The 25,323-nt window shown below is 43.2% G+C and overlaps 1 protein-coding gene across 1 annotated transcript; it reads right to left on the bottom strand.

Annotated features, from left to right (window-relative positions):
- Positions 1–221: 221 nt before the first annotated feature.
- Positions 222–24,985, bottom strand: boc (BOC cell adhesion associated, oncogene regulated). The gene is made up of 18 exons (XM_078281186.1): positions 24,758–24,985; positions 13,063–13,191; positions 12,068–12,340; positions 8,693–8,839; positions 7,721–7,864; positions 6,855–7,148; positions 5,724–5,996; positions 5,367–5,635; positions 5,080–5,245; positions 4,798–4,863; positions 4,278–4,487; positions 3,763–3,938; positions 3,414–3,636; positions 3,117–3,302; positions 2,826–3,031; positions 2,658–2,743; positions 1,480–1,631; positions 222–1,267 (listed from the first exon to the last, which is right to left on the bottom strand). Exons 2-18 carry the CDS (start codon positions 13,172–13,174, stop codon positions 1,098–1,100), a joined length of 3,153 nt encoding a protein of 1,050 aa, XP_078137312.1. The 5' UTR covers positions 13,175–13,191; positions 24,758–24,985; the 3' UTR covers positions 222–1,097.
- Between the last annotated feature and the right edge of the window lie 338 nt (positions 24,986–25,323).

Genomic DNA, 25,323 nt, shown 5'->3' with positions numbered 1-25,323 from the left:
GTGGGAGAAACAATGAAAGTTAGTGGTGGTAGTGGTGGCTTCATTCCAACAACAGTGGATTTTAAACTAAATTGCCACATCTGTAGAAGGAAATTACATAGCAAATCATTTGTTTTCTCTGTAAAACATAGCAAAGCATAGAAGAAAGCATTTTAATCAGTGCAGACTGTAGTTACCACACATATGTCCCCAGATTGAAAAGATGCACCAAACACTTGTCAATTTTATACGCTTTTATTTACATGCAATAGTGCTCCAGCATGTGCAACCACAGAACGGCTACACTAATAAAGGGGGGGGGGTAGATTCAGGATCTCCTTCATTTTGATTGCAGATGTCTCTGGCAAAGACTAATACTTATGCACCAACCTGTGAGGGAGGAATAATACTTACACACCTGTCACAGAGCCCTCACCTGGCAGTCATTTGGTAACCAGCAAATGAGTAAACACAGAAGCGGTTGCAGTATAAAGTTCAGCTTATCAATGACTGAGTTTAAGGTATTTTTTCCAGAATCTCTCCCATTCAGTGATTTAAAAAAAATAAATAACTATACAATATATAACCTCTTGTACACTACTGAAACACGATTTTATGTTGCATACACTTAATAGTTTGTTAATGATGAACAATGCATAATACATTTGTGTTTTGCTATACAAAATGACAGTTGTATTTCGAAAACGTGATACAGCAACAGAACTAAACAGCAATGAAGCACCTCTTAATTACAGCATCAGTCTGGTTTGAATGGTTCCTTTGTTTCTGTTGTACATAAAGCTAAAGTACCTAAGGTCCAAACGTGTAAGATGGAGAATATATCTGAGGAATGACGGGAGGAGTGAGGAGGGTCTAGACATGAAGTGCTGAACCGAGGACTAAAGGTCCCCTGACTGATCTTCGTCACACAAGGAATAACATCTCAAACTTATTTCCCTCCCTAGGAAATACAGAGTTCAGCAAGAATCTTTTTCAATGTGAAAATAACCTTATATACAGTATATCAGACACGTATGTACAAAAGCATAAATATATAAATATCTGTGATACAAAAATAAATATTTTCTCTTGTTTTCTTCTGTTCGTTTAACAGTATCTTATGCATCTGTTGTGTTGGCTGTCCCTTCGTCCTCAGGGGAAGCCTCATTTGGGAGGATGTTCACTTCTTGTATTGTTATGTCTTGGGATTGGGGTGTTGTGGCTGCTGAAGATGATGTAGTGAAAATCCCTTCATCTTCTAGAGAGAGAAGAGGAAAGGATGCTGGCTCTGGAGAGAATGAGGGAATGAGAGCTGGTCAGCAAATGTAACGCTGATTGAAGTGTTTAATGGATTCTAAGGTCAAATGTTTTACATTAAGCACCAAAACCTACATTATCGAACATATGCATTGCAGGATCGTCACATATAGGAAAAGCTTTGTTCCAAATGTGTTATTTAAGAAAAAGGAAGGATTGTTAAATGAAAGAATCCACACATACTGTAAGTGATGCCATCCTCTGCTTTATCTCCACCACAGAAGTTGCCATCACCTCGCAGTTCCTGTGAACCGAGGTGCTGATGGGAAGAGTGGAGGAGCTGAAGAGTGGAGTCATCAGGAGCACAGCAACTCTGTTCATGATGATCTGGGCCACTAAGGAAGACGAGAAAAAAAAACTGTTTACATTATGACTGAAACTTATGATTATTTTCGAAGAACAAAGAATAAGGTGACGTCTTCTGTTTTATATGCAAAACCACAGTGATTGTGGTTTGGGCTCTGAGCGCTGACAAAACGAGGGTGACCTCACTCAATATTGTGCCTGAACGCATCCCATGATCGGTATTCTATTTACAATGAGATGAACGTTACTTAGATGATTAATCTGTTAGCAAAAATAAATACATTTGAATGGGCAAGGATGTAACTAACTAACTACTTCCTCTTTAGGAGCAATACTTTTTTCTGCTCTACCAATGCCAAAGATTAAGATGAAAAACCCAACTGTTTCACACTAAAATTTGGTCCCAAGTTCAGAGGCACTTTGGTTGGCAGAGTTGTTCAGCGCTAATGCCAATAATATATAACCACTCCTTCCGTCACTTTCCGATTTATCATTTTACAATTGGCATTTACAAGGAATTCGGACAATCAATGATCTATTTATTGACAGCGTTTTTCCCACGTTTCAGCAAATGAAAGAGAAATTCAATGTCCCCAGTACGGACCTCTTTAGGTATTTACAAATCCGTAATTTTATTAAAAAGACATTTCCATCCTTCCCACACAAACCTCCGGTTTCTCCAATAGACACACTGTTATTGCCTGAACCACAGTGGGAGGGTACCGGAGTGTACTGTTTATTTTGTTAAAATAAAAAGAGAAAAATGTGATTTGATGTGATTATCCTAATTACTTCAATAATAAAAAAGAAAATGAAAAAAAAAAAATACATTTTCTGTGATTAATTGACTGATTGTTTTGGCACCAGTTTAGGTACAAATTCTTAAATTGAGTCAGTCAAAATTCTAATTAAAACAAATATCGTGAAAATCATTTAAATGGTAGATCAACAAAGTCTTTAAAAACTAATGTTCAATCCCTTAACAATTTGCATGATTCCATGTTCTGTCAACCTGACATTACATACAGTATATACAAGTTTTATATGTTACATACCTGTTGGAGTAGTGGTAAACGGGCAGATGTCCATTTGACACTGTCTGTGGCAACAATGTGTCACACTCCATATCACAGTCACCCTCCTGCAAAACACAAGAGCGTCTAGATAATATATTCATTACATGGACAGCTCATTAACAACCTATATTGAAGTGTTCGTTTTACCTGCTGCAGCCCTGGCAGACAGTGTGTGGGGTGGTGAGGTTTGCCGTTTGGAGTGTATTCGCCGTTAGCATGGTAGACGCCATGTGGCATGTGGCTGTCCAATGGGCAGTGGCCAACCAGGGCAAGTCCCTGGAGGGGAACCATAGTGTACTGGCATGACGACACAGGGGTGGCCACGGCAGGGAAACACAAGTCGGATGTTTGCTCTAAAATAAGCACAAACGGAGAATTACACAGATGTAGAGGCAAATACTTTAATGGCTGCAAAGAGGAACCATGAGGAGCACTCACTCTGTTTGGCCCAAGCCCTCCAAAGGCAGAAGGGGATGAAGGCGACAATGATGAAGACGAAGGCTCCCAGGACAATACCAACTATGAGGTAGGGGAGGTCGCCAGGCCGAGGCACGAGTGCGTTGGAGTGTCCCAGCCCGTGGTCTGGGGTCTCTGATGGAGCGGGCCGCTGGTGATTAAGCCGAGCTGAGGAGACAAAAAAGTAGAAAAATCTGTTCAAAAACAGCTCAGACTTTGCTGCCTCTGAATACATCTACATCAACCTGTATGTTATAGCCCGAAAAACAATGACCTCACCTTTCGTTTCAAGGATCACGACATTGCCAAATTCACTCTCTCCCTTCTCATTGAAGCTCTGCATCTTGATGTCGTAGGCGGTCTCAGGCTGGAGGTCAGTGATTGAATGCCAGTATCTGTCTCCCTCGACCACATCCTTCTTATAGTCACTGTCATTATCGCTGTCTGTTGGTCGGTAGTAGATGTAGAAACCGTAGATGGGTGTGTTGTTTACGGGAGTGTACTGTTGAGAGAGAAATAAATCATGTTGCAATCACAATGAACTTGAAATACATTGCAAAAAAGTTATTTGTATCCTGCTTAATAGTAGACAGAAACATATTTTTTATGTTTTCTTGCAGTCACTCACCGTCCATTTGAGAATGACGGTCGTCTCATTGATGGCTTCATTATAGGTGATGTAGGGTCCATCAACAGGGCGTTCATGGGTTCTCCCACCCACCACTGTGTATGCCTTCGAAGGTGCACTGGGAGGACTGGAACCGATTACATTTACCGCCACAACACGGAACTTGTAGGACGTACCTACAGGGAGAGGATTGACCATTACTGATCTGTCTCTGGGGGCTACACGCTGCCTAGAATAAAGCTCTACATTGTGTTGCCTAATGATGTTTGTCTTCACATCACTTTATGTTTTCCTTTTGCGCAATACGGTTATGGTTTTGATTGATGGCAGCAATTACTGAAATGACTGCAACAACACTCATTATGCTGATGAATTTACAGGCCGTGGGAATGTAATTATGCAGGACATCATCATTGTAATTATATGGCACGGCATCCTACTTCTCCCCCCCACTCCACCAAGTCAGAATAAACTGCTGTGAATAATAACAACAGTGTTTAAAGAAAATGGCCGACCTTTCTCCAGGCCCGTGATCTCCACAGAGAGTCGTGATGGGGGGATGTTTTCCACCGCTGTCACCCAGTCCTCTCCTGCCTTCTTCACCTTCTTGTACTCCACCCGAAATGACTGGATGGGGAAGCCGCGGTTACCGCGAGGAATCCAAGTCACATATGCCGACGTTTCCGTTGCCGTGGAGACTGTGGGCTTGTCAGGGGCTTCGGGAGCTGCAGAGGAGGAGGAATGGTGTCAGATAGAGGACATACACTCTCAGACAACATTCTGTTATGACAGTGAAGGAAAAACTCATTGCATTCAGCACTTACTGAGGGCTCATCCTTCAGAGACAGAAATAAAAAAGAGATAGAGAAGTTTCCATGTTAGTCAAAAAGAGATTGGTTAAAAGTTCAGGATCTTGCTGCAAAACAATATCACGTCACAGTTATTTTAGTAGAAGTGATTTTGTTATAGTTAGTAAAGTTGATAGGAGGTAGAGTTTTCAAAAGGGGCAGGTTACAGGACTGGAGGGATACTTACGAGAGAGGCTTGGCGAAGGAACAGCAGGAGTTTTCGGTGGGTCAATTTGCCCTAGACCTCTGCGACCTGAAGACAGAAAAACACCAACAGTTAGATCAGAGTTCAAATTAAGGAACTGCCTTTTGAGCCACGTCAAACTTTAGATGAATCCTCCTCTCTCCACAGCCGTGCTAGCAGCTCTGTGAGGCTGTGCTTGGGCATTTAGCAATGCTTGGAGCTAAATGCTAATGTTAGTGTGCTAACTTGCTCTCAACGACAATGCTAACATGATACCGTTTTTACCTTTGCCAGTTCTGAAGGTCATCATAGCAGGTTGTCCCAAACCTGCACAGTTTTTGGCAGTCATCTCCACCTCATACAGGCTGTCTGGCTGCAGCTTGGCCAGAGTCAGCTTGTGGAGGGCACCTGAGATACTGCTGGAGGTCCACTCTGCTAGAGGGTCTCCCACCTGAGCGAGAGACAGAGGAGTGAGCTACAGACAAAGAATGCGTACATAGTTGTTAAGGAACTAAAAAGATAATGTTGTATTTATGCTTTTAACTGTGAATGCAGTGAACTGATTGCAGTACCTTTCTGTATTTAACCATATACTCCAGCACAGGAGCTCCTCGCTCATGCCGCGGCCTCCAGGTGAGTTCATAGTAGTCAGCCTTGCCTGTGCGTGGCTGGCTGAGGATGATGGGGGCGTCTGCCGGAAGGATCTGTCCCGGCAGCTCAGAGCAGTCTAGAGGCAACATGGCACCCGTGGCCCCAGGCCTCACAGGCGGCTGCTCTCTCAGCACCTTATCTGGGCTGAGCGGCCGATAGAGCGAGGGCAGCTTCCCTCTGGATGAAATGCCTAGGATGAAAAGACATACGTCATGAAATCTGAAGGCTGTGACATAAAAAAAAAGACTAAATTTCTAACGAATAACTATCTGACTTACCGGTTGATACTGCAATGAGGCGAGCCGAGGCCTGTGAGCTGCCCACCCCATTCTCAGCCATGCATTGGTAGAGTCCGTCATCCTGAGGGCCCACGTTGGTGACACGCAGCACCCGGGAGGTCAGGCGGTGGCGAGGAGACGGTGCGAGGGGACGGGCGTTGTGAAGCCACATCACCGAGGGAGTGGGTTTGCCGCGGGCCTGGCAGGTAAAGCGCACCGTCTCTCCGTACACGACCTCCTGCTGCTGCAGCTCCACCGTCACCTGCGGAGGCTCTGCAGCAGACAGAACAAAGTTAAGAGGCTGGTTCAAAACCTTAAGTAGTATGAATGTGTATGTGTGCACAGGTGTGATTGTGCAGTGTGTCTAGGGCTGCAACTGACGATTATTTTCATTAGAGCCCAGGCAATTAATCGTTAAAATTAATATTCTAGAAATTACAATTTTTAAACTTTTCAGTTCAAGCTCCAACAATGTCACGTGTAACATGTGTGAGTAAAGGCACAATTATGCATGCGCTTGTGTGTGTGTGTAAAGGCTATATGACAGGGGGGTGTATAGAGCCAGGAAGGCAGGGCCAGGGCAGCCAGTTGATGGTTGGCTGCTTGTGAATCATGGAAAGACAGAGCTCATTACAGCTATAGCAGCTCTCTGGCTTTAATTAGAGCCAGCTGCAGAGAGACAAGCCCACCACACACACACACACACACACACACACACACACACACAAATCACTGTACAGTCATCCATAACCTAGACACACTCAATCAAGTCGCGCTACAGAATAGAGAGCTCTGTCTCTACAAACTCTTTCCTACAACACACCACCCGGGCTTACATACTTCTCACACAAATGACACATACAGCCCCCTGTCCTCTCTGTCCGCCAAACAGGAGTCAGTATAATTATTAAATCCATGACACAGACAAAACTAAACAAAACAAAAATCATTGCAGTCAAAAACTCCATTCACTATTAAAAGCCTTTTTTTTTAAACGGGAATCTGCATTTAACAGATTAGTTCAAGGTATTTCAAAAAGACTATCAAAACAAATCATATACAAGCCCAAAGCAGCCAACACACGACATGCCAAAACAACTTTTCTTTACTCCACTCTTCCAGTATACTCACCAAACACTTGTACATCATAAAGCACCGTTGTAGAGCTGGCTGAGCCGATGCCGTTGTCCGCTCGGCAAATGTAAGTGCCCGAGTCGGCCTCGTCCACCGCATCGATCAGCAGGTTGCTGAGCAGGAAGCGCGTGTTGTTATGGGATCGCAGGTCCTGCCCATCTTTTGCCCATATGACCTGTGGAGCGGGGATGCCACTGGCCACACACTCCAACACTAGCCGCTGGCCTTTGGTCACCATGATGGAACGAGACGCTGGTGGGTAAATGATGCGAGCTGCTTCTGAGGTGGAGCCTGGAAAAGATGAGGATAGTGACGGTGTGATTACTTTGTCTGTATGTGAAAAAGTCCCACCCTTCTCCATTTCTTTAAAATTGCTTGTATGCATGTTGTGGCTGAAATTAATACAAAGAATTTAAATCACAATGTGAACACATAGCACTTTCATCTCTTCCTTTGAAGACGCAAAAGCATGAATTGGGCACGTCATCACCTATGACTTAAAGTGTCCTGGCAGGATCGGATGATGAAAGTCACACATATATACATTAGTTTCTGTATTTACTGTTTGTTTCATATGTTTGTTTGTTGGTTCATGTATGCACCATTCACCAAGACAAATTCCACATAAGTAACTTATTGTGGCAATAAACCCTTTTCTGAACACGTTTCTACAGTAACAGTTACAAGCTCTCCAATATTGTCCTTTCTCATGTCGTTACTCATTTAATGACCTTTTTATATTTCAGTATGACCTATGACTTCTTATTGCACATCTTTAAATGGTGTTTTCATTAGAACCAGCAATGCTAATCAAAAACGTTGTGTTCTTTGTCAACATCAGAGTGTTGGAGGTGATGACTCACGGCGAATGCGCAGGCGGTCAGCGGAGATGGACGTTTTGACCTCCTGAGTGATGGGGTTGTAGGCAGCACACTTGTACGGCCCCTCATCATCCTGCGTGGCATTGGCTATCTGCAGGTTCCCTGACGGCATGATGAGGTAGTTCCCTGCAGGAAAAAAACAAATGTTATGCTTATTTACTTATGGGCAGCTTCAATAGGGGCAGTTATTGCTTTTAATGGGCTAAAGACAAAGATTCAAAAGGTTTTATTTGTCTCTTGCTCATACAATATGTGCAACAAAATGCAAGGCAGCATACTGTGGTTTACAAGGTGTTATGCCATTTTTCCAGAATGTAAAATGTACATATGTTACAATTGTAAAGAAAACACACAAATATGCAGGGCGGTAAAAAGGATTCAGAGGACAATGTGCTTGGCAAGCAATAATGTTACAGCAATAACATGAGATAAGGTTTATTTTATAACTTAAAAGCATATGTAATTGGAATTATATAAGGAAATACATGACTATGACCAAGACAAAGAGGAGCTGCAGAAGAATCGAGTCTATATTGTGAAACACAATGTAATATGAGTACTATGTGCATTCCAGCGCATGTTTGCACCGTCAGCAGAGACCACAGGGTGGCACCCCAGAGTCTGACCGAGACCAGTCAGTGAACGCTCGTCAACGTGGTATTCATTTCCTCACAGATAAGCTGCAGATATCAGTACCTACAGCTCCCAGGCATCATCAGCATACCAGCCACAAAACCACTGGAGCCTTTATTCTCTGCCAGGCAACTTAGAAGTAAATAGTTTGAAAAATAAACAACTGCATTCCCATGTCTCAACATTCTCGAGATAATACCCTTATCAACGGTTTTATAATGGGCCAGATAGCAGGATTATAGCATTCTGGTAAATTATGAAGATAGTAGGAGAATTAAGAGGGAAGTAAAGAGAGATTATGGGAGATCATCAGCTCAGTACCTTTGGATGTTTCCAGCCACTCCTGTTTGACACTGTAGCGGACCTGTGCCTTGGGCTGGCTTTCCGGGAGGTGACATTCAATAACAGCCGTGTTGCCTTCGTCGACCTCGATCTCCTGCTGGTCATCAGGCTCAAAATCCCGCAGCTCTAAAAAACACACAGGCAAAGGGGGGGGGAATCAGTGCCGTCACATCGCCGCTGAACACAGTTCACCATTCTTTCATCATCTTAACATCACATCTAACTGCACATATATACAGTCAGTCCTCAGCTTTAGAAGTAGAAAACCGCAACATTCTGAGGAATAATAAACACTACAATAACTGTGCGGTTTCCATACTGGGTGTCTCTTCATATTTGGTGTCCCCATTGTATCATAACCACATTCCCACAACTTCTCCAATGTGCCTTCTCTTTGAAACAAAACCTTCATTTAGTAATTTCTTTCACTCTGCTTGTCTTATGATCTGTTTCAAGTGACAGGCATGTTATATCTCTAGCTAATGTTTCTGTTTAACTCAATTCATGTCACTTTGGACAAGTCCAAAGCCTAAAAGTGGTGTCTGTAACATTCGAGTAGGTGTCATTAATCCTGTCAAACATTATACTGGGACTAGAGCCGGTTCTGTGGGAAATGGGTGGAGTGGGATTACTGGGGCCATGTGCTGCGACTGTGTCCCACAGACACACAGTCTACACGGCACAGACACTCATGTGACCTCTGACCTCCTAAACCCCCCGCCTGAGTGGCCCAGAGGCCTGGCCAAGGGGTCAAAAGGTGAGGTGTCCATCCTATAGAGTTTCAAAGAAAGATATCCAGTTTGGGTTTGGGAGGAAACCGCGAAACTCTGCTCTTAAGAAGCCAGGGGGAAAAAAAATTGTAGCGGGAGGGATACTGGCATTTCATAGATTTGAAGCAGAGGGAAACTAAAATGAGAGTGAAGGGAGCAGCACAGAAGGGGGAAAACAAAGTAACAACTGGAGAAATGTGTCATGAAGGAGTCGAGCAGTGAAATGAAAGATAAATAAAACTTTTCCAGGAACGTAATTAAACTTCTACCAGTCTTTGTTGATTTATTCTTAACAAACACGGCCTCTCTCCATTCTTTCCAGAGGTGCTATAACTGGTGTGTTTTTCTTGGACCAGCCGCTCTCTCTGGCAACAAGACCAACCTGCTGGTATATACAGTCAGCTGATGGCACTTTGTATACTGCTCTAATTCAATAAGTAAAGTTTAGTTAAGGCCACTGTATCTACTGATAGGGACATCACAGTGATTTACTCAAAGCACTGAACAAACACCTTCACTGTAGGCAACTGATTTATTCAACATGCCTGTTGGATCTGTCCCTCCGTCTGTGTCTGAGGGAGCTTTAATGGGAGACACACACAGACAAACACACTAAAACACAACTCCTTTTCCGACTCAGTTTCAGCTTTTATTCTGAAAAATGAAAAGAGTGTGTGTGTGTGTGTGTGTGTGTGTGTGTGTGTGTGTGTGTGTGTGTCAAAAGCCTTAAAGAGGGACCGTGTGGCGCTCCATTTGCTAAATCAATCAGGTGCTGTTTTTACAGCCACCTCCCCCCTGCCTCCCCCTTACATCTACCCATCCCACCTTCCTCCTCCTGCTTCTACCAAATTCCTCCACCTTTTAACCCCCCCCCACACACACACACACACACACAACTCTAACGCCCCACATTCTTCACAGGAAGAACCCCGCATAGGTGCCTCTCAGGTGTGTGTATGTGCATGTGAGCATGCATATGTATTCCTGTGTGTGTGTGTGTGTATCCTGCAGGGATGGAGGATTGATGGTATTCATAAAGTGAAGCAGACCTCCCGCACCAGGACTGCTTGGCAAGGCAGGCTTAAATATTTCTAGAGAGACGGTGCATTCATCATCTTTATGTGTAGCAGTAGGAGGTCTGTGCGTGTGTGTGTCTGAATTATTACATGTTTGTGCAATGTGTTGTGTGTTCACGTTGTGTAGATACATGCCTCTGTTTTCTGCAGCAAAAGGGGGAGGGTGATTGTCTGCACAAGAATTCAAGCAAGGAGCTTTTAACTTATGCCAAAAAAGTCGGATAGCGAGAAGGGTCTGGAATCAACCTATCCTGATCACAAAAAACATGTGCGTAGAACTAAGAGAGCTCACATGGAAAGACAGGCACGTACACCCTCCCAGTGGAGCAATTCCTTAGGCGGTTTGGGGGTGGCCGAGGAGAGAGACGGTTATTAAATTAGAGAGGTTTTTGGGGGGAGGCGGGGCAAACAGTCTGGCTCCACATGTGGTTATCTTAACACGATTCATCCACTATTGGAACTATCAATAACTTTTACTGCCTTTGAGCATGCTCTGAAAAAAGGGGGGGGGGAAACATGGAGGTGAAGATGACAAAAGAGGAGGGAAAGTGAAAGAAAATGAAAGGAGGCAAGAGGAGAGAAAGTGACAGGGTGAAGAGTGAAAAATGTGCAAAGGAAGAGAAATGTGTGTGTGTGTAAGGTTATGGAGGCCCTCAAGGAGACAGAGAATATGACATCACGTCTCATCTTGTGTGAGGCTCTTGTCTCAACTGGCCTAAAACACCTTCAGTTTCTCCAGCTATGGCAGCCTCATACATCACTACATGTAAAACAATACAGTTAACAGCACACCTAATGGTGTGTTCTAGTGAGCCATATCCTCTGTCCACCCCCTCACACACATATGCACACAACACCCTTATTCCCCCCCCCAGCCCTCTACTCAATTACGGGGCCATAATTTTTGGCGAGCCATGCTGTCGGGCCCTGTGGAGAGGAATGTGGTGTTGTGTGGAGCAGAGGGGCCGATAGAAGCAGGGGGCCCCCAGGCTGGAGTCCTGGTCCCCTCTTCCCCGTTCTGACCGGCCCTTGGGTCCCCTCCATTCCTCTGGCTCAAATTACACAGCTTCAGGCCCCCTCTTAGTCCCATGATGCATATCAAATATAACACCACACACTCAGACCAGCACACTAAAAAAGTCAGCAGTGAGAATAATTCACTTTAACTCCATTAGATCAATATGACACTACATAAAAGCAGCTGTTGTATCCAACTACACAGAGTGAATACTGCCTGACTATGTGGAGGTATTATTAATCAATAATGTGCAACAGTTTCTCACCATGATCAGAATTGTAGTTGGTAAAGATTAGACTCAGCAATGGAAAAGTACAAGGTTTACAGTGTTGTATTGGTGAGGATTTTAAGCAAACAAATACCGCCCCTTCACTTTTTTTGTTTTACTTTAAGATTAAGTCAAAGGCGTTCTTTGGATACTTTGACGAACCAGAAAGGGGTCTGTGTGTTTGTGTTTATTTGTCTCAGCTTTATGTGGGTGGCTACTCACTGGCAGCAGTGACGTTAGCAGGCACACTAGCCAGGGCTCCTGCGCCGGTGCTGGCCACACATTGGTATCTGCCCACAGTCAGGTTGGAGAGTGTGGGGATGAACAGGCTGTTGGGCCCCAGCACGACACCCAAATATCCGTCCACCAGCTCCTGGCTGTTGAGGCGCCAGCTAATGTTGGCGGAGGCGGGTCGGGCACTGCAGCGCAGATTCACGCTGCCTCCCAGCTTCTGCACCACAGACATGGGCTCTTCACTGAACAATACCACCTCATCTGAGGAAAAACATCATACAAAGTAATTAGAAGCAAATAATAAATCTTGACACTTACCTAATCAGCAGTGTGAAACATTTTGTCTTGGAATTTATTTTGACATGTAATTAATTATGGCTGCCATTCACGTCATTATTTTTTATTATCGACCAGTCTAAAAGCAAAAATAATAATAATAATAATAATAATAATAATAATAATAATAATGAGCACCCACTTCTCACATTTGAGAACCTAGAACATCAGAGGTTTGGCATTTTTTCTTGAAAAATAAATAAATGTTTTAATTAATTGATTATCAAAATAGTTGCTAATTCATTTTCTTTCGATCTTCTAATCAATTAGTGGGTTGGTCGTTTCAGTTCTACATACAATACTTCTCTTTTTGAGTTCACCCATGGTGGCTAATACCGCTCATGCAAACTACCCATTTCTTCAGTTCATTTTTAAATAAACTGCTGTTGCTGCTGCCAGGACGCATAAAAAAAATAAATAAATAAAAATACCTCCCTCCCTGTGACTGAGCCAGAATATTTAGTCCTTGGCTAGACTTATCCTGCACCAGGTGTTTGGAAAAACTAATGTAAAGGCATTCATAAAGAGAGCAGAGATCAAGTCAGTAATATACATTTTTGAAACAGTGACAGAAAGCACAAAAATGGAAACTTTGCAGATTGTTACTTAAAGATGCAGTTCTTCACCATCTGAGTTTGTCTACTCACCGGTGAGAGAGGCGCCGCTCTGCAGGCAGCACAGTAGTACTGCACCCAGAGCGCACAACACTGGAGCCCTTCTCTTTTTCATCCACGGAGTCCAGTCTCGCTTTCCAGACATCTTCCATACACTACCCCCTTAAAAACACACACAAACAGAGGAAGGTCAGAAGGTCATTTACACACTTGGTACACTCAAAAATAGCAGCACAAATCACTTTCTTCTGATTGATTTACACACACCAAAACTTGGAAACATACATCATCCATCTAAACAGTCAATCTTGATTCAAACATAAGCCATAAGCCACACACACACACACAACTATGCGGTACCCTCAGCAGCCAAACTCCAGACACAAATAAAGCCTTTCTTTTCTGTCAGCCCCCATCTCTACGCTGACCCCATCTCCTCCGCCTGTACTCGCACCGATACAGCCTGCCTTCATCAAAGGGGCGCCCTCATTCTGCAGGCCGTAACGCGACCCCTCTACCTTCCCGCTCAGGTGTAACCGATACAGGTAGAGGGTCCAGGAGGAGGAATGGGGGAGGGAGAGGAGAGGAGAAGGGAAAACACACAGGCTGCATTCAGGAGTCGGGACAAAGAACAACTAATGAGAGGTAGACAGGGAGGGGGAACATACATCACAGCAGCGAGGACTGCGTGTAAGATGGAGGAGAGGAGGGCTGTATTATGGTTGCAGTATCTATTGGGAAGAAAATGGAGAAGACGATGGTAATGGTCAGTCTATTAACAGTTAATGTAGAGAGGGGTGCTTTTCTCTCTCCCTTGTCGCTTACTGCCAAGTTTCCCAAATTCTTTCCTGTCAGGTTAAACTAACAACTTCCCGTCAGGATGCGGAGGGTGGTCCTGCAAAAGTGAAACTCTACTTCTCTCTCTCATATAAATGCATGTCGCTGAACATGCACACACCCAAGGCAACTGTCCTGATGTTGTAAAAATGGAAGCACACAACTTTCTCATACATATTTGTCCTGATCTTATTATGGCAAGGGAATGATTAATGAAGCTCAAAGAGACTAGGGACTGCACGCACGCATGCATGGAAAAATCTTACAGTGCACCTTCATCATCTAATGACAGCAGAGAAAATGTTTAGCTCCCTGGTATATTTAATGAAAATGAGCAAAGCAGCAGGCTGATGGAAAAACAGCTGTTTAAGACAAACAACACAAGGCCTGCATTTTAATTGCATATTATAATTGTGTGTAAACACTTTTAGATTATTAATTCTCACAACATGAACAGCTATGGAGAACTCTAGTCCAAATTGCGCAATGTAGAACTGTAATGATTAGTTGATTATTCACTTTGTGAATCAATGTGAGTCATTTCTTTTATTCATTAATCCTGCAATAACTAATTTATTTGGCCACTTTGGGCAACAGAAACAATCTGTACACACAACACTGACATTATCTTTTAAGTTTATATGGCTAAAATGTTAGCCAACAGTTGCTTATTTACACATCCAGCATATATGAAGCAACATTAGCATTCATTTGGAGTTGTATTTCTGACCACCTGATGATTTTAAGTTTGATTTTCACTCTATTTTAGCTCTGGTTTTGGTCTTCACCAACTGGGAAATATTCTGCTCTTTAGCGGCTAAATTATTAAGTATGATCACCAGCAATTCACCAACTTTGTCTATCTGCTATTTAGTTCTGAGCATTTCACTTCAGTTGTTTTTTTAGAGTAATTTTGCAAAAAACTAGTTGCAACTGAACAAAGCTAATGAGAGCCGTGAGACTGAATCAAAACCATACATTTGCAAGCCCAAAAACCAAGACACCAAAGAGTTGTAATTCTTTGTATATAAATTAATGTATTATAACCTCTTTAAGCAAAAATGTCAAACGGTGGCTCTAGCTTCTCAAATGTGCTGCTTTTCACTCATTCACGTTCATGCAAATTGAATATCTTTGTTTATGGACTGTTAGAAAAAAACAAGCGATTTGATGGAAACTGTGACAGTCAGCATTTTCGACATTGAAAATAATCCTTAGTTGCAGCCCTACATACATGAACAGTCTAATTCACTCACTTGTCCGCTCAGAGTGGCCCATCAGTAGTGGGCTCACTCAGTAAACAAACAGCAAGCTGCTGTGGAACCAGGAAGCTAAGCTGAAGGTCTGTGGCTTCAGTGGCCGGTCGCTGTATGGACACAACCCGGGACAGCTGCCCATGAAAAACACACATCTGTATGGAGCACCTGTCCCAACTGTAAGAGTCACTAACCGTAAACCACACCAGTCAATCTGCCAACCAGACACACAGCAGGACACACTACTTGCCAATGAAACCTCTTACCTGTCCAATTTCTGTCTTTTACACACAAATAAAAGTAGTGACAGTAAGACAGGAGAAGAGACAGAAACAGAGATAGAGCTTTGTTAGAACAGCGGTATGAGAAGGCCCCTCGTACATCATCACTCCCTAAAAACAGCCATACTCCTTTGAGCCTGTCTGTCCATCTGATTCATTAGTCAGCTGGGTCCTGTGTTTGCTTAGCGGATACCCTGCCTCAAGATGAAAAGTTGGCCTGACATGTCCAACTTTTTCCATCCATCCTTCCCAGAGAAGTCACAGACAAAGAGGGAGAGAGAAGAGCCTCCTACGCATCAGCAAGGCTGATAAAAACCAGATCATACACACAGACAGCTCTCCTAAATTAAGAACCGAGGGAATGTGTGCGTTAATGTGTTCCTGTGACTGTTTTGTTACAGCCTTACCAGTGAGGAACAACGCTGCATGGCGAACACAGCTTTGTGGAATTAAAACATACGTCAGTGTGTGAACTGCTCAAATCTGAGCACACAATCTAGTGCTCAGTGCAGAATTATGATTAAAAGGGGAGTGAATCTATTGTGTAATTGTGTTAAAGAACTGACACTTGACTACTGTGAGATCTGACTTGCTTAAGACTTGACTCCCAAACTCCTCTTATTTTTTGACTTAGTAAATTCCTGGGATGATAAAGAATACCTCAAAACTGCTATGGTAACCAATCAAAATGTGTCTATTGCTGTGAAACGTTGGCATTGAATGTCTGGTCCAATATCATAGTTTGTTGTTTGACATTTAGGCATTTTTAAATGGAAAAAAAAAATTGTTGGAAAAACTTAGTAAGTTAAGGTATTGGGGGGGGGAAAAAAGTCTAGTCAATCAGTACTGAAACTGTTAATGTATTGCACTGTTATCGAAAAAAAAAAAAAGACTTAAAAGTGTAGATATCATAGAGAGAACGAGGGGAAAGCCTGACTAGGAGAGCGTCCCAGGTTGTGGCGATGGTGTGCAGGCATGCATCATGACAGTAGGTATAGGTATTATATGTCGTAGTTAGAGAGAGTCACTTGACAGAAGTTCATTGTGAGCGTGCTAAGTAAAGACACCGGGGCCCCTGTTCTCCCGGGCCATTGCCAGTCCCATTGTCCCTCTGCCTCCGTGGATAAATTTATTTTGACAACCCTGCTAATTGGATAAAACCAGACTGGAGCCACCTCCCTGAGCTCTCACATTCCATCTGTTTTCTGGCATGGAGAGGACACACAGGAGGGGCGGTGGTGCTGGAGGGGTAGCAGAGTAGTAACTCCTTCTGAGGAGCTGAGCTGTTGAATATTTATCACCTCCCCAATCTCCCTCCCTAGTCCCCCAGTTTTACGTCTTTTTACACCATGTGCGCCCCCTCCCTCGAGGTTCTCTAAACACCACAAAGCCCCCCCTTTAGATAAACACATGCGGTGTCAAGTGTGAGGAGTGCCGGGGGTTCAACTGCTCCGCTCGGGCCAGCCGCCCACAATGCCATGCCGCATAGCTGCCATGCGGGAGGCCGGTTGCCCCTGGTGACGCTAACAGGCAGAACGCACCTTAATAGAGTGGAGAGTCATTGTAAAGCAGTGAGCCGGTGCAGGGACAAAGACCCCGTGGACCCCTGGAGAAAGGGGAGACGCTACTCTGAAGGGCCCGGGGAAGAGCTGATGGGCCCTGCTCAATAACCAAAGAGAAGGGGGGCTCAATGACCAAGAGGTTTGAGAGTAGTGTGGAGTGAGTTTGGGGAGGCAGGGGGGTTCAATGCCTTTATGGATTGATGTGAGATGGGTGAAGGGGGTTTATGGAGGCATTGGGGGGGGGGAGTGGAGAAGTTGACTTAGAAAGCAGAACAGCGACTCAAATTAATAGAGAGGATGTCAACTGATGGGCGAGCAGGAGGAGAGAGCAGGGCCTCGTCAATGAAGAGGGAGTGTTTGAGAGAGCGTGTGTTAGGAGTGTTGCTGAATGTCCCAACATATTTTCCCCTCACTCTGTCAATGTGTTTGCTGGTCTCTCGGTTTGGCCCGGGTTTGTGCCGAGTGGAGGAGGACCAAGAGGGCCTGGAGATTGCATATCAAACAAACAACATACCCGGTTTGCCATCAGACCATCACACAGGGAAAGAGCAACCAGACGGCAACAGGAGGAAGGAAGATTTTTAGGAAAGAATAGGTAATCATAGATAGGACCGCAATGATGATTTTTACATTATTGATCAATCTGTCTATTATTTTCTGATTAAGCGTTTAGTCTATACATTTTCAGAAAATTGTGAAAAATGCCCATCCCTTTAATCAGTACACAAATGTATGCAACTGGTAATTAATTGCTATAGTTATCAATATGTCATTGCTTGTTTGATATTGGCTTTTACAAGATGAATAGAGGATAAAAAGTTGAATAGAGGGAAAGAAACTGGTTTGTCAGGTATCATCATATCAAAATACATAGAAAGCATAGAGATGGTTTTGCTGGATGCAACTGTCGCTACTACCAAGTATAACAGATAATGCTACTGAAGCGGAGAATCTCTGTACTTCTCAGTTGTACTTCACTCAAGCAAAAACTTGGCACTTAAATCTATTCCCATCTATCTGTCAGACACAAGAGAACCTTCTGGAGTCTCATCTTGGCATGGAAAAACTGCAGGTGGAGAGGGGGGCCAATCCAAATCCTCCACTCGAGTCATCACTCGTTCTCATGCAATAAAATTACACATCAAAAGCATCTCTAACGAGGTTGGGAAACACACACACACACACACACACAACAGAGCGTCTCGAGGATTAACAAGGGCTCTGGACAGGCCTGCGATGTAGAGGAGGGGGCGGTCTAATCAATTAGGCACCGCTGCATTTGCATAATTTAGATAACGAAGCTGAATTAACCACGGAGAGCTAATTACTGTGTCACGGTGAATACACCCACCCACATTCCTCTGCCTGGTGTGGGATGCCAGCGTGCCCATCAGGGCCATGGGAACAGGACCGGATCATCACCACTGCCGGGGGAGTGGGAGCCAGATAGATGGACCAAACAGTGATGTAGGTAGCATCAGCCAATCAAATCCGAGGAAGGGATTGATGAAAGAAAGATGGATGGATGGATAGAAAGAAGACTGGAAAGAAACCAAGATGGAGAGAAGGAAAGATGGATGATCAGATGGAACGATAGAAGGAAAACTGAAAATATGGAAATAGAAGGGAAGAAGGGAGGATCGATAGATTGAAAGATGGAAAACAAAGGATGGATAGATAGATAGATAGATACCATAGCTAGACAGTTGCAGTTTAAAAAACTAGAATAAAATAAAATCTAAGAGAGGATAGTAGGAAGTAAAAACGTTGACCACTCTAACTCTAAAACTGTATTAAAGACAAACTGTATACATTTGTTATCATCATTCATGCAAACATGTTGATGAATCAACATATTCTGATTACAGCTTCTCACATAAGAAAGAATATCTTTTAGTTTTGGACAAAACAAGATATTTAAAAACATCACTATGCAAAGAAAATACAGTATGTGTTCTTTAGTGACACACTCATCTTTCTGGGAAGCTTTAAGTGAGCATCAAGGGCCTCAGTACATGGATAACACACACAATATTTCCCATACAGTACTTGGGAAACTAACTTATACCCAGGATTTCACAGTACTCATCACACAAACATGCGCATGCAGTTACATATTTCTCACACACACACACACACACACACACACGTAAAAGTATACTCACAGAGGCACATAAATATGCAGACCTCAGGAAGTTTTTCCAACACCAAATGTCAACACAAAAAAACTGACTACCACTTCTCCCCAGCCCTAGAGATAAACTACACACACCACTGCATTCGTGCATGCTTAGACTTTCTTAGCTGTACATATCTGCAGCTTGCTCCTTGTGTGTTCCTGCATCGTGGGGAGGGAAGGAGGAGGAGGGATGTGAGCGGGTGAAAGGGGCCCCAAACTCCTTTGGCAGCTCATGCATCAGAGTGAATGGAACCAATTATAAATCAAGAGCAATTTCTCCCCATTATTCAGCAGGAACCAGGAGGGGGGAAGAGAGAGAGAGAGAGAGAGAGAGAGAGAGAGACACCCTACAACTCTCAGTGGGAGACGAAGGAAGGAAGAGAAAAGCAGAGAGAGTGAAATATTATATGAAAAACAGATACGAAGAGGCATTAGGAAATTGAGATAAGGCAGAAAGAGAGACGGAAAGAGAGATGAGGGAATGGAGAAAGGCTGTAAAGTTATATGAAACGACTGAAGGAGAACGTTATAGGAAAAACAGATAGGAGAAGGATTTACAAAATGGAAAAGAGACAGGAAATTAAACAGAAATCGAGGCTTGTGGGGCGTCAACTGTGTTCAAGATGGTGCAACCAACTTTCTTACTCCACTGTTATAAAGAGAAAGCTGTTGGTCTGAAAGAGTTTCTTAAGAAGAGGAGAAACAGCTGGAAGAGGCTTGTTTCAAAGACAGCTCTCAGTGTCAGAAGCTGGATTTGTGTGGTATAGCAGAGCTACCATTTGTCCTGTCACTCAGAGCCACGGATGTGCATTATCCTAAAGGGAAAGCTCTGAAATATAAAATAAAACCTCACACACACACGATTTGGACAGAAAATAGAGGAGCGCTGTCAATGGAAAATTCCAGTTGTGATAACCTCAGGGGCCCAATAACTAACTAATCTGGTGCCCAGTGATTTATTCTGTTGAATCATGTCTTCTCCTGCCAGTTTGACATTCTTCAATGATGAGTTTTTAATTCTCTGGGGCAACACTTTACATCTGATTATTGGTTAAAGCCCTGGAACACAACCCAGATTCCTTGACGTTTTTTAGTACTTTTATTGTTTCGCTCACAGACAGGAATACATTATTCAGTTAATATAACAGCACATAAAAGGAGTTACAGTGCACAAGAACTAACTGGTAGACCTTGAGCGAAGTCGAATAAAGCTAACCAAATGACGCAGATTTAAAAAATGTGTGCAATTGAGACAAAAAGAGAGAAAGAGTGACTGACCGAGGTTTAAATTGAACAGCCCCAGTCAGAGTGCAATCTTGTGCCTGTGTGTGAATGATCTATTAGAGCGTCTGGGTTGCTTTTGGCTCATAATAACACACCCTAATCTTTGTCCAAATATCTGCTTTGCACACACAGGGCTATTTGTCTACACACACACACTGCTTTCTTACCCATGTCTGGAGTTGATCATCGATCTAACAGCACTCACTCCAGACTCACAATGTGTGTGTGTGTGTGTGTGTGTGTGTGTGTGTGTGTGTGTGTGTGTGTGTGTGTGTGTGTGCGTGAGAGAGAGAGAGAGAGAGAGTGTAAGTATGGCTTGGGTAACTTGATTATCCAATCAAGAGCTTCTTAACTTTTATTTTAAGTAGTGGAACAAATCAACTCAGCTGGATTAAAGGCTTTAGATAATCTCCATTAGGCTGTTAAAACAACTAATGAGAGCATGATTATATTTATGATACAGATACTGGCCAGGCATCAACATATTGTTCCCAAATATTATTTTGAACCTGAAAAAAAAAAAAAAATGCAGAAAAGTTGCATACCACTCTGTAAAAAAAAAAAGCGTATTTCTCTTGCAACAGCTTTCTTTCTCCCGTCTCTCCTTTCCTTAGGTCCCATTTATCTTCATCCCTTCCTCAATAATCTCACTCTGTTTGATCGTGGCCTGTTTAATTAGCCTTTCCAACTCTCTGTCAAAAACTTTTCTCCTTCACTTCCCCTCACATTTTTCCACCTCTTTTTCTCTGTGGTCCTGGCTGACAGGGAGGATCAGGAGGAGAGAGGTATGCAACCCCAGGGGAGGGGCCTGGACCCGGCCACCTGCCGGTCCAGGTGTCCCTCCCTGGTTATCCGATGTCTGACTGGTCACAGAAACCCTCCTGGGGGCACAAGGCTTGAGTCTGAGCCACCAATCTGTCAGCGCTGGAGGACTAATGCACTGCATGTCAATGAGCCAATAATGTCCGGCTCTAGGAAATGAACCAGCCTTATTTGGGGATGAGTGTGTTCCTTGCTAGTTTATGAAAATGAATCCAGAGAAACTCCCTGAAATTATAAAGTCTTAACAACCCCCCTTCTTTCTCTCATAGTCTTTTCCTCTTCTTTTATTGCAATAATCTCAAAATGACCTCGCAGGTGAAGCCAGTTGAGGACCACTATGACAAGCAATACATTCCAGTGCAAAAAGATAATCCTGATTGGACAGGAACTATCACACACACACACACACACACACACATCTGTGCAGCAAAGGCCCACAGATTGCCTGCAGGCTGTTACATCTGCCTGAGTGTACCCGCTGTCATAGAGATGAAAGCATGGCCTCAGGAAGGATTTTTTTTCCTTCTTCTCCTTTGTCAATTAAAGCCAATGTTACACCCTTTACAATAACAATGCTGCTTTCCAGCACCAGAGTCAAAAACCTCTGGAAATTTGGCTCACAAACACTGATATCGGAGCGGCAACAGCAGTCCTGATGGAACCGCTGGCTGTTTGTAATCTCAAAATGCATCTTGAAATCCATCTAAAAGACATTGATTCACATCCAGATGTAAAAACTCACCAGGCAACAGTCAAACAACTTAAATCCTATCCTTCAACGCATATCTTATGTCTCAGTTTAATATGGCTGGAAGATATGAGTGACAAACTATTGCTATTGGCCGCTTACCTAAATCCACACCGTTACTTTTCTGTACAAGCTGGAACACAGCTCCGATAGACAGGATGAAAAACTATCCACCAGCTTCTGGACAAATACTGGAAAACTGGCAGCTTTTGTCTCCACTACATTTCTGTTTGGCAGGTAACCAAGATCAATCACATATAATTTCAAGTTTCAGCTTCAAAAGGCCCAGTTGGTAACAGTAAGACAAAAAAGGCTCCTAAATTCTAACTCATATTAGGCGCTTTAACCAAAAGACAATAGTTAGTTTCCTGTCCTGACCTAGAGGTCTCTTTCGCCTAAAAGCATGCACATTTTCAGTCCTACAAATCCACAACATACAGGATATTATCGGAGTATTATACACCTTTAAGGGCAGTTTTCTCTACTTCCAGGCAATAGCTGTTGTTTTGGCCTGGGACTGCAGGCTGAAAGCGTTTCATTCATCACAATGTCCTGTAGAGTAAACACATGATATTATAATACTCCTATAGGAACTTGCAGTGTGCCTATGGTAATGAGTAATGGATTGAGTCTACTTTACTGTAATATAGGGCTCCAACTAACAATTTAATTATCAATTAGTCTGACAATAGCTCAATTTCTCAGTGCTTATTTAGTCTGAGCAACAGTCCAAAATCCAAAGATATTCAAGTTATGACCAAAACAGATAAAGAAAAGCAGCAAATCCTCATATTTGAGAAGATAGATGTTCAGCATTTATGCGCAAAGTATTACATAAACAATTAATCGATTATCAAAAGAATTGCTGATTAATTTGCTGTTGGATTTCTGTATTGAAGGAAAACTACTGTACTTCCAGACAGTCATTGTTTTGGCTATAATGCACACTGAAAGCTTTTCATTCAGTATCTGATCATTATAAACTCCTACAGGGATTTAAAGTGTGCCTGTGGTATTCAGTAACAAATTGGGCCTACTGTATTATAGTCTTTATTGTTTAGTCCCCTATAGTATGACTTTAGGATGTAATGTTTCATAGTTACCACTTACAGTAGCTGCATAGCCTTGAAATACTCTGAACATTTGCATAATATCTTGCAAGATTGATTAGGAACTCCTAATTATGTTTTTCCAGGTTCCACAACCTAATCAAAAGGACCAAACAGTGTGAGAAACAGGCAGATAATCAGACTGGAATCAATTAGTCCAACTTTGATCCACCCGACTGCCAGAGATGATCAACAACAATAACTGCTGCCAAACAACAAGAGGCTCTTTTTTCCTGAGACCAATTAATTCCCCTATAAACTGTGCGCCTAATTGGAGGAGGCCGGACCATTCGTTTCGACTTTTAATCCAAGTGACATTGATTCAGTAGGAACAAGCAGACCCTCTTGTCTGATGCCATGTCTGTCACTGAATCGCCTAGGTTCCTCCATGCAAAGCAGCGGAGGCTAACATGTAATCCAAATAACAAAACGACACCTGGGGTTGGAAACTTGAGCCCCTGCGGCTGTTCCTGCATGGCATCCTCCATGTCCGTGTACCCCCCCCCCCCTCCTCTGCCTCGCTACCAGGCCCCCACGGTGAGTGACACCCCGGGCCAAACACTCATTAGCAGCCCGGGGATTAAGACAAACATTTTCTCATTAAATCAAACCTGAATGAGGGGATGATATCAGGAGAGATCTCCTGGCAGAGAGGCAGGATGCTGCATTCCTGGCTGCACTGAGCAGCAGTCAGTTTACGTGAGGTTTAGTTAGGTTATTCTAACACCAGGCTTTGATTTGAGGGGGGGGGGAGGCACTACAGAAATGCACTCAGGTAGCGTTGTTATGGTTTTTTCTGTGTCAATCATTAAATCTGCGCAGGCCATTTTGTGCATTAACAGAATGTATTATCAAAAAAAAGTTCTGATATTCATGGTGATACATATTTAAGACGTAGCATCATTAAGAAACATGCTTCTTTTGAACATCATTCTTTTTGTTGCTTTGCCTCTGATGGTCACGGTTTCCCAGCCTACATTGCTGCACTCCCCGATGATAATATAGGGGTAAATCTGGCAGAGCTCACCATGTCTGTTTTCTGTTACCCTATGGAAGCGACTATAGGCTGCGGCCTGCAAAACGCAGAAACATTTCCCCTAAAAACACAACGTATGTCTAAAAACAGCTATGTATTTCTGCAACGTGTCACACAAAGCTGATTTCTCTCCCCATACATGTGTCGTATTGTATTAGTCTGCGGATACGGGCAGAAAGTTAAAGAAAACTTTGGAAAAATATGGACGCAGAGTTCAACCAATCAACAACAGGCTATAAGTCCGAAAGCAAAGTTAACGTTTCTTATTTAAAGAAGCATAAGTCTGAAAACCGAGAGCCGAAACACACACACTTCCGTCCAAATAATGTAGATCTGCGATAGAGAAAGCTTGTAGCGAAGTTTGGGTGCATAAATGAGCTGAAAAACAAAACAAAACAAATCTGGCTATCAAAATAGTCACCAGAATAAGGTAGTAATCAAACACCTAAATCACACTTTTCTTTTATAAATATAGTAACAAATAAGTTGGTAACGACTCCCGTCAGGCTGTAAACAGGCACCAAAACTACTACTTTCATCTATAACTTTGTAAAACATGTTAATACAAAGCGTAACACCGCAAAACATAGACCGCATGAAGGGATAAAACTTACCAAAACTGCTGTGTTTGGTGCTCACACCTCGTTTTAACCGACCGATCTTCTTTTCGCCTCTGTTCTGCGGTGAGTTTTAGTCCCCAAAAAACAACAGATTTTACTTTACTTTTCCCTCTAAAGCCTCGCTGCTTTAGTAATTTATTGCGATGCCACCGACATTTTCTTCGGCTCCCCAAGTTCTCACATTGAAAGGCCGTTTTTGGATGACTGAGCTCTCAAACAATTCTCCCTTTTGCAACGCCTTTTCGGGTCCTCCCACTTCCCAAGCAGGAGGAGGGATCTGAACAATAGGGACTGGCTCCCAAAATCCCAGAGCTGGGTACTGCACCGCCGTTTCTCCTGACTTCAGATCCCTACTCACAACACATTAGGACTTTCCAGAGGATGTGCGTAAAACCAGAACATTGATCAGTAGTTATACAGTACAGACATGTATGTTTAAGAATAAAAAAAACTCATAGAAACCTAATTTCTGAAGAACTACGGTGTCCTGGAGGAGAAACGTGCGCCCCCTCCCCCTCCGCCTGCTCTGTTCCCCCTGATTTGGTATGCGTTGGTCCCCA

This window comes from Sander vitreus, chromosome 22, assembly GCF_031162955.1.
Source record: "Sander vitreus isolate 19-12246 chromosome 22, sanVit1, whole genome shotgun sequence".
NCBI lineage: Eukaryota > Metazoa > Chordata > Actinopteri > Perciformes > Percidae > Sander > Sander vitreus.
The sequence above is the reverse complement of the archived record's forward strand: the minus strand, read 5'-3'. Positions and strand labels throughout refer to the sequence as shown.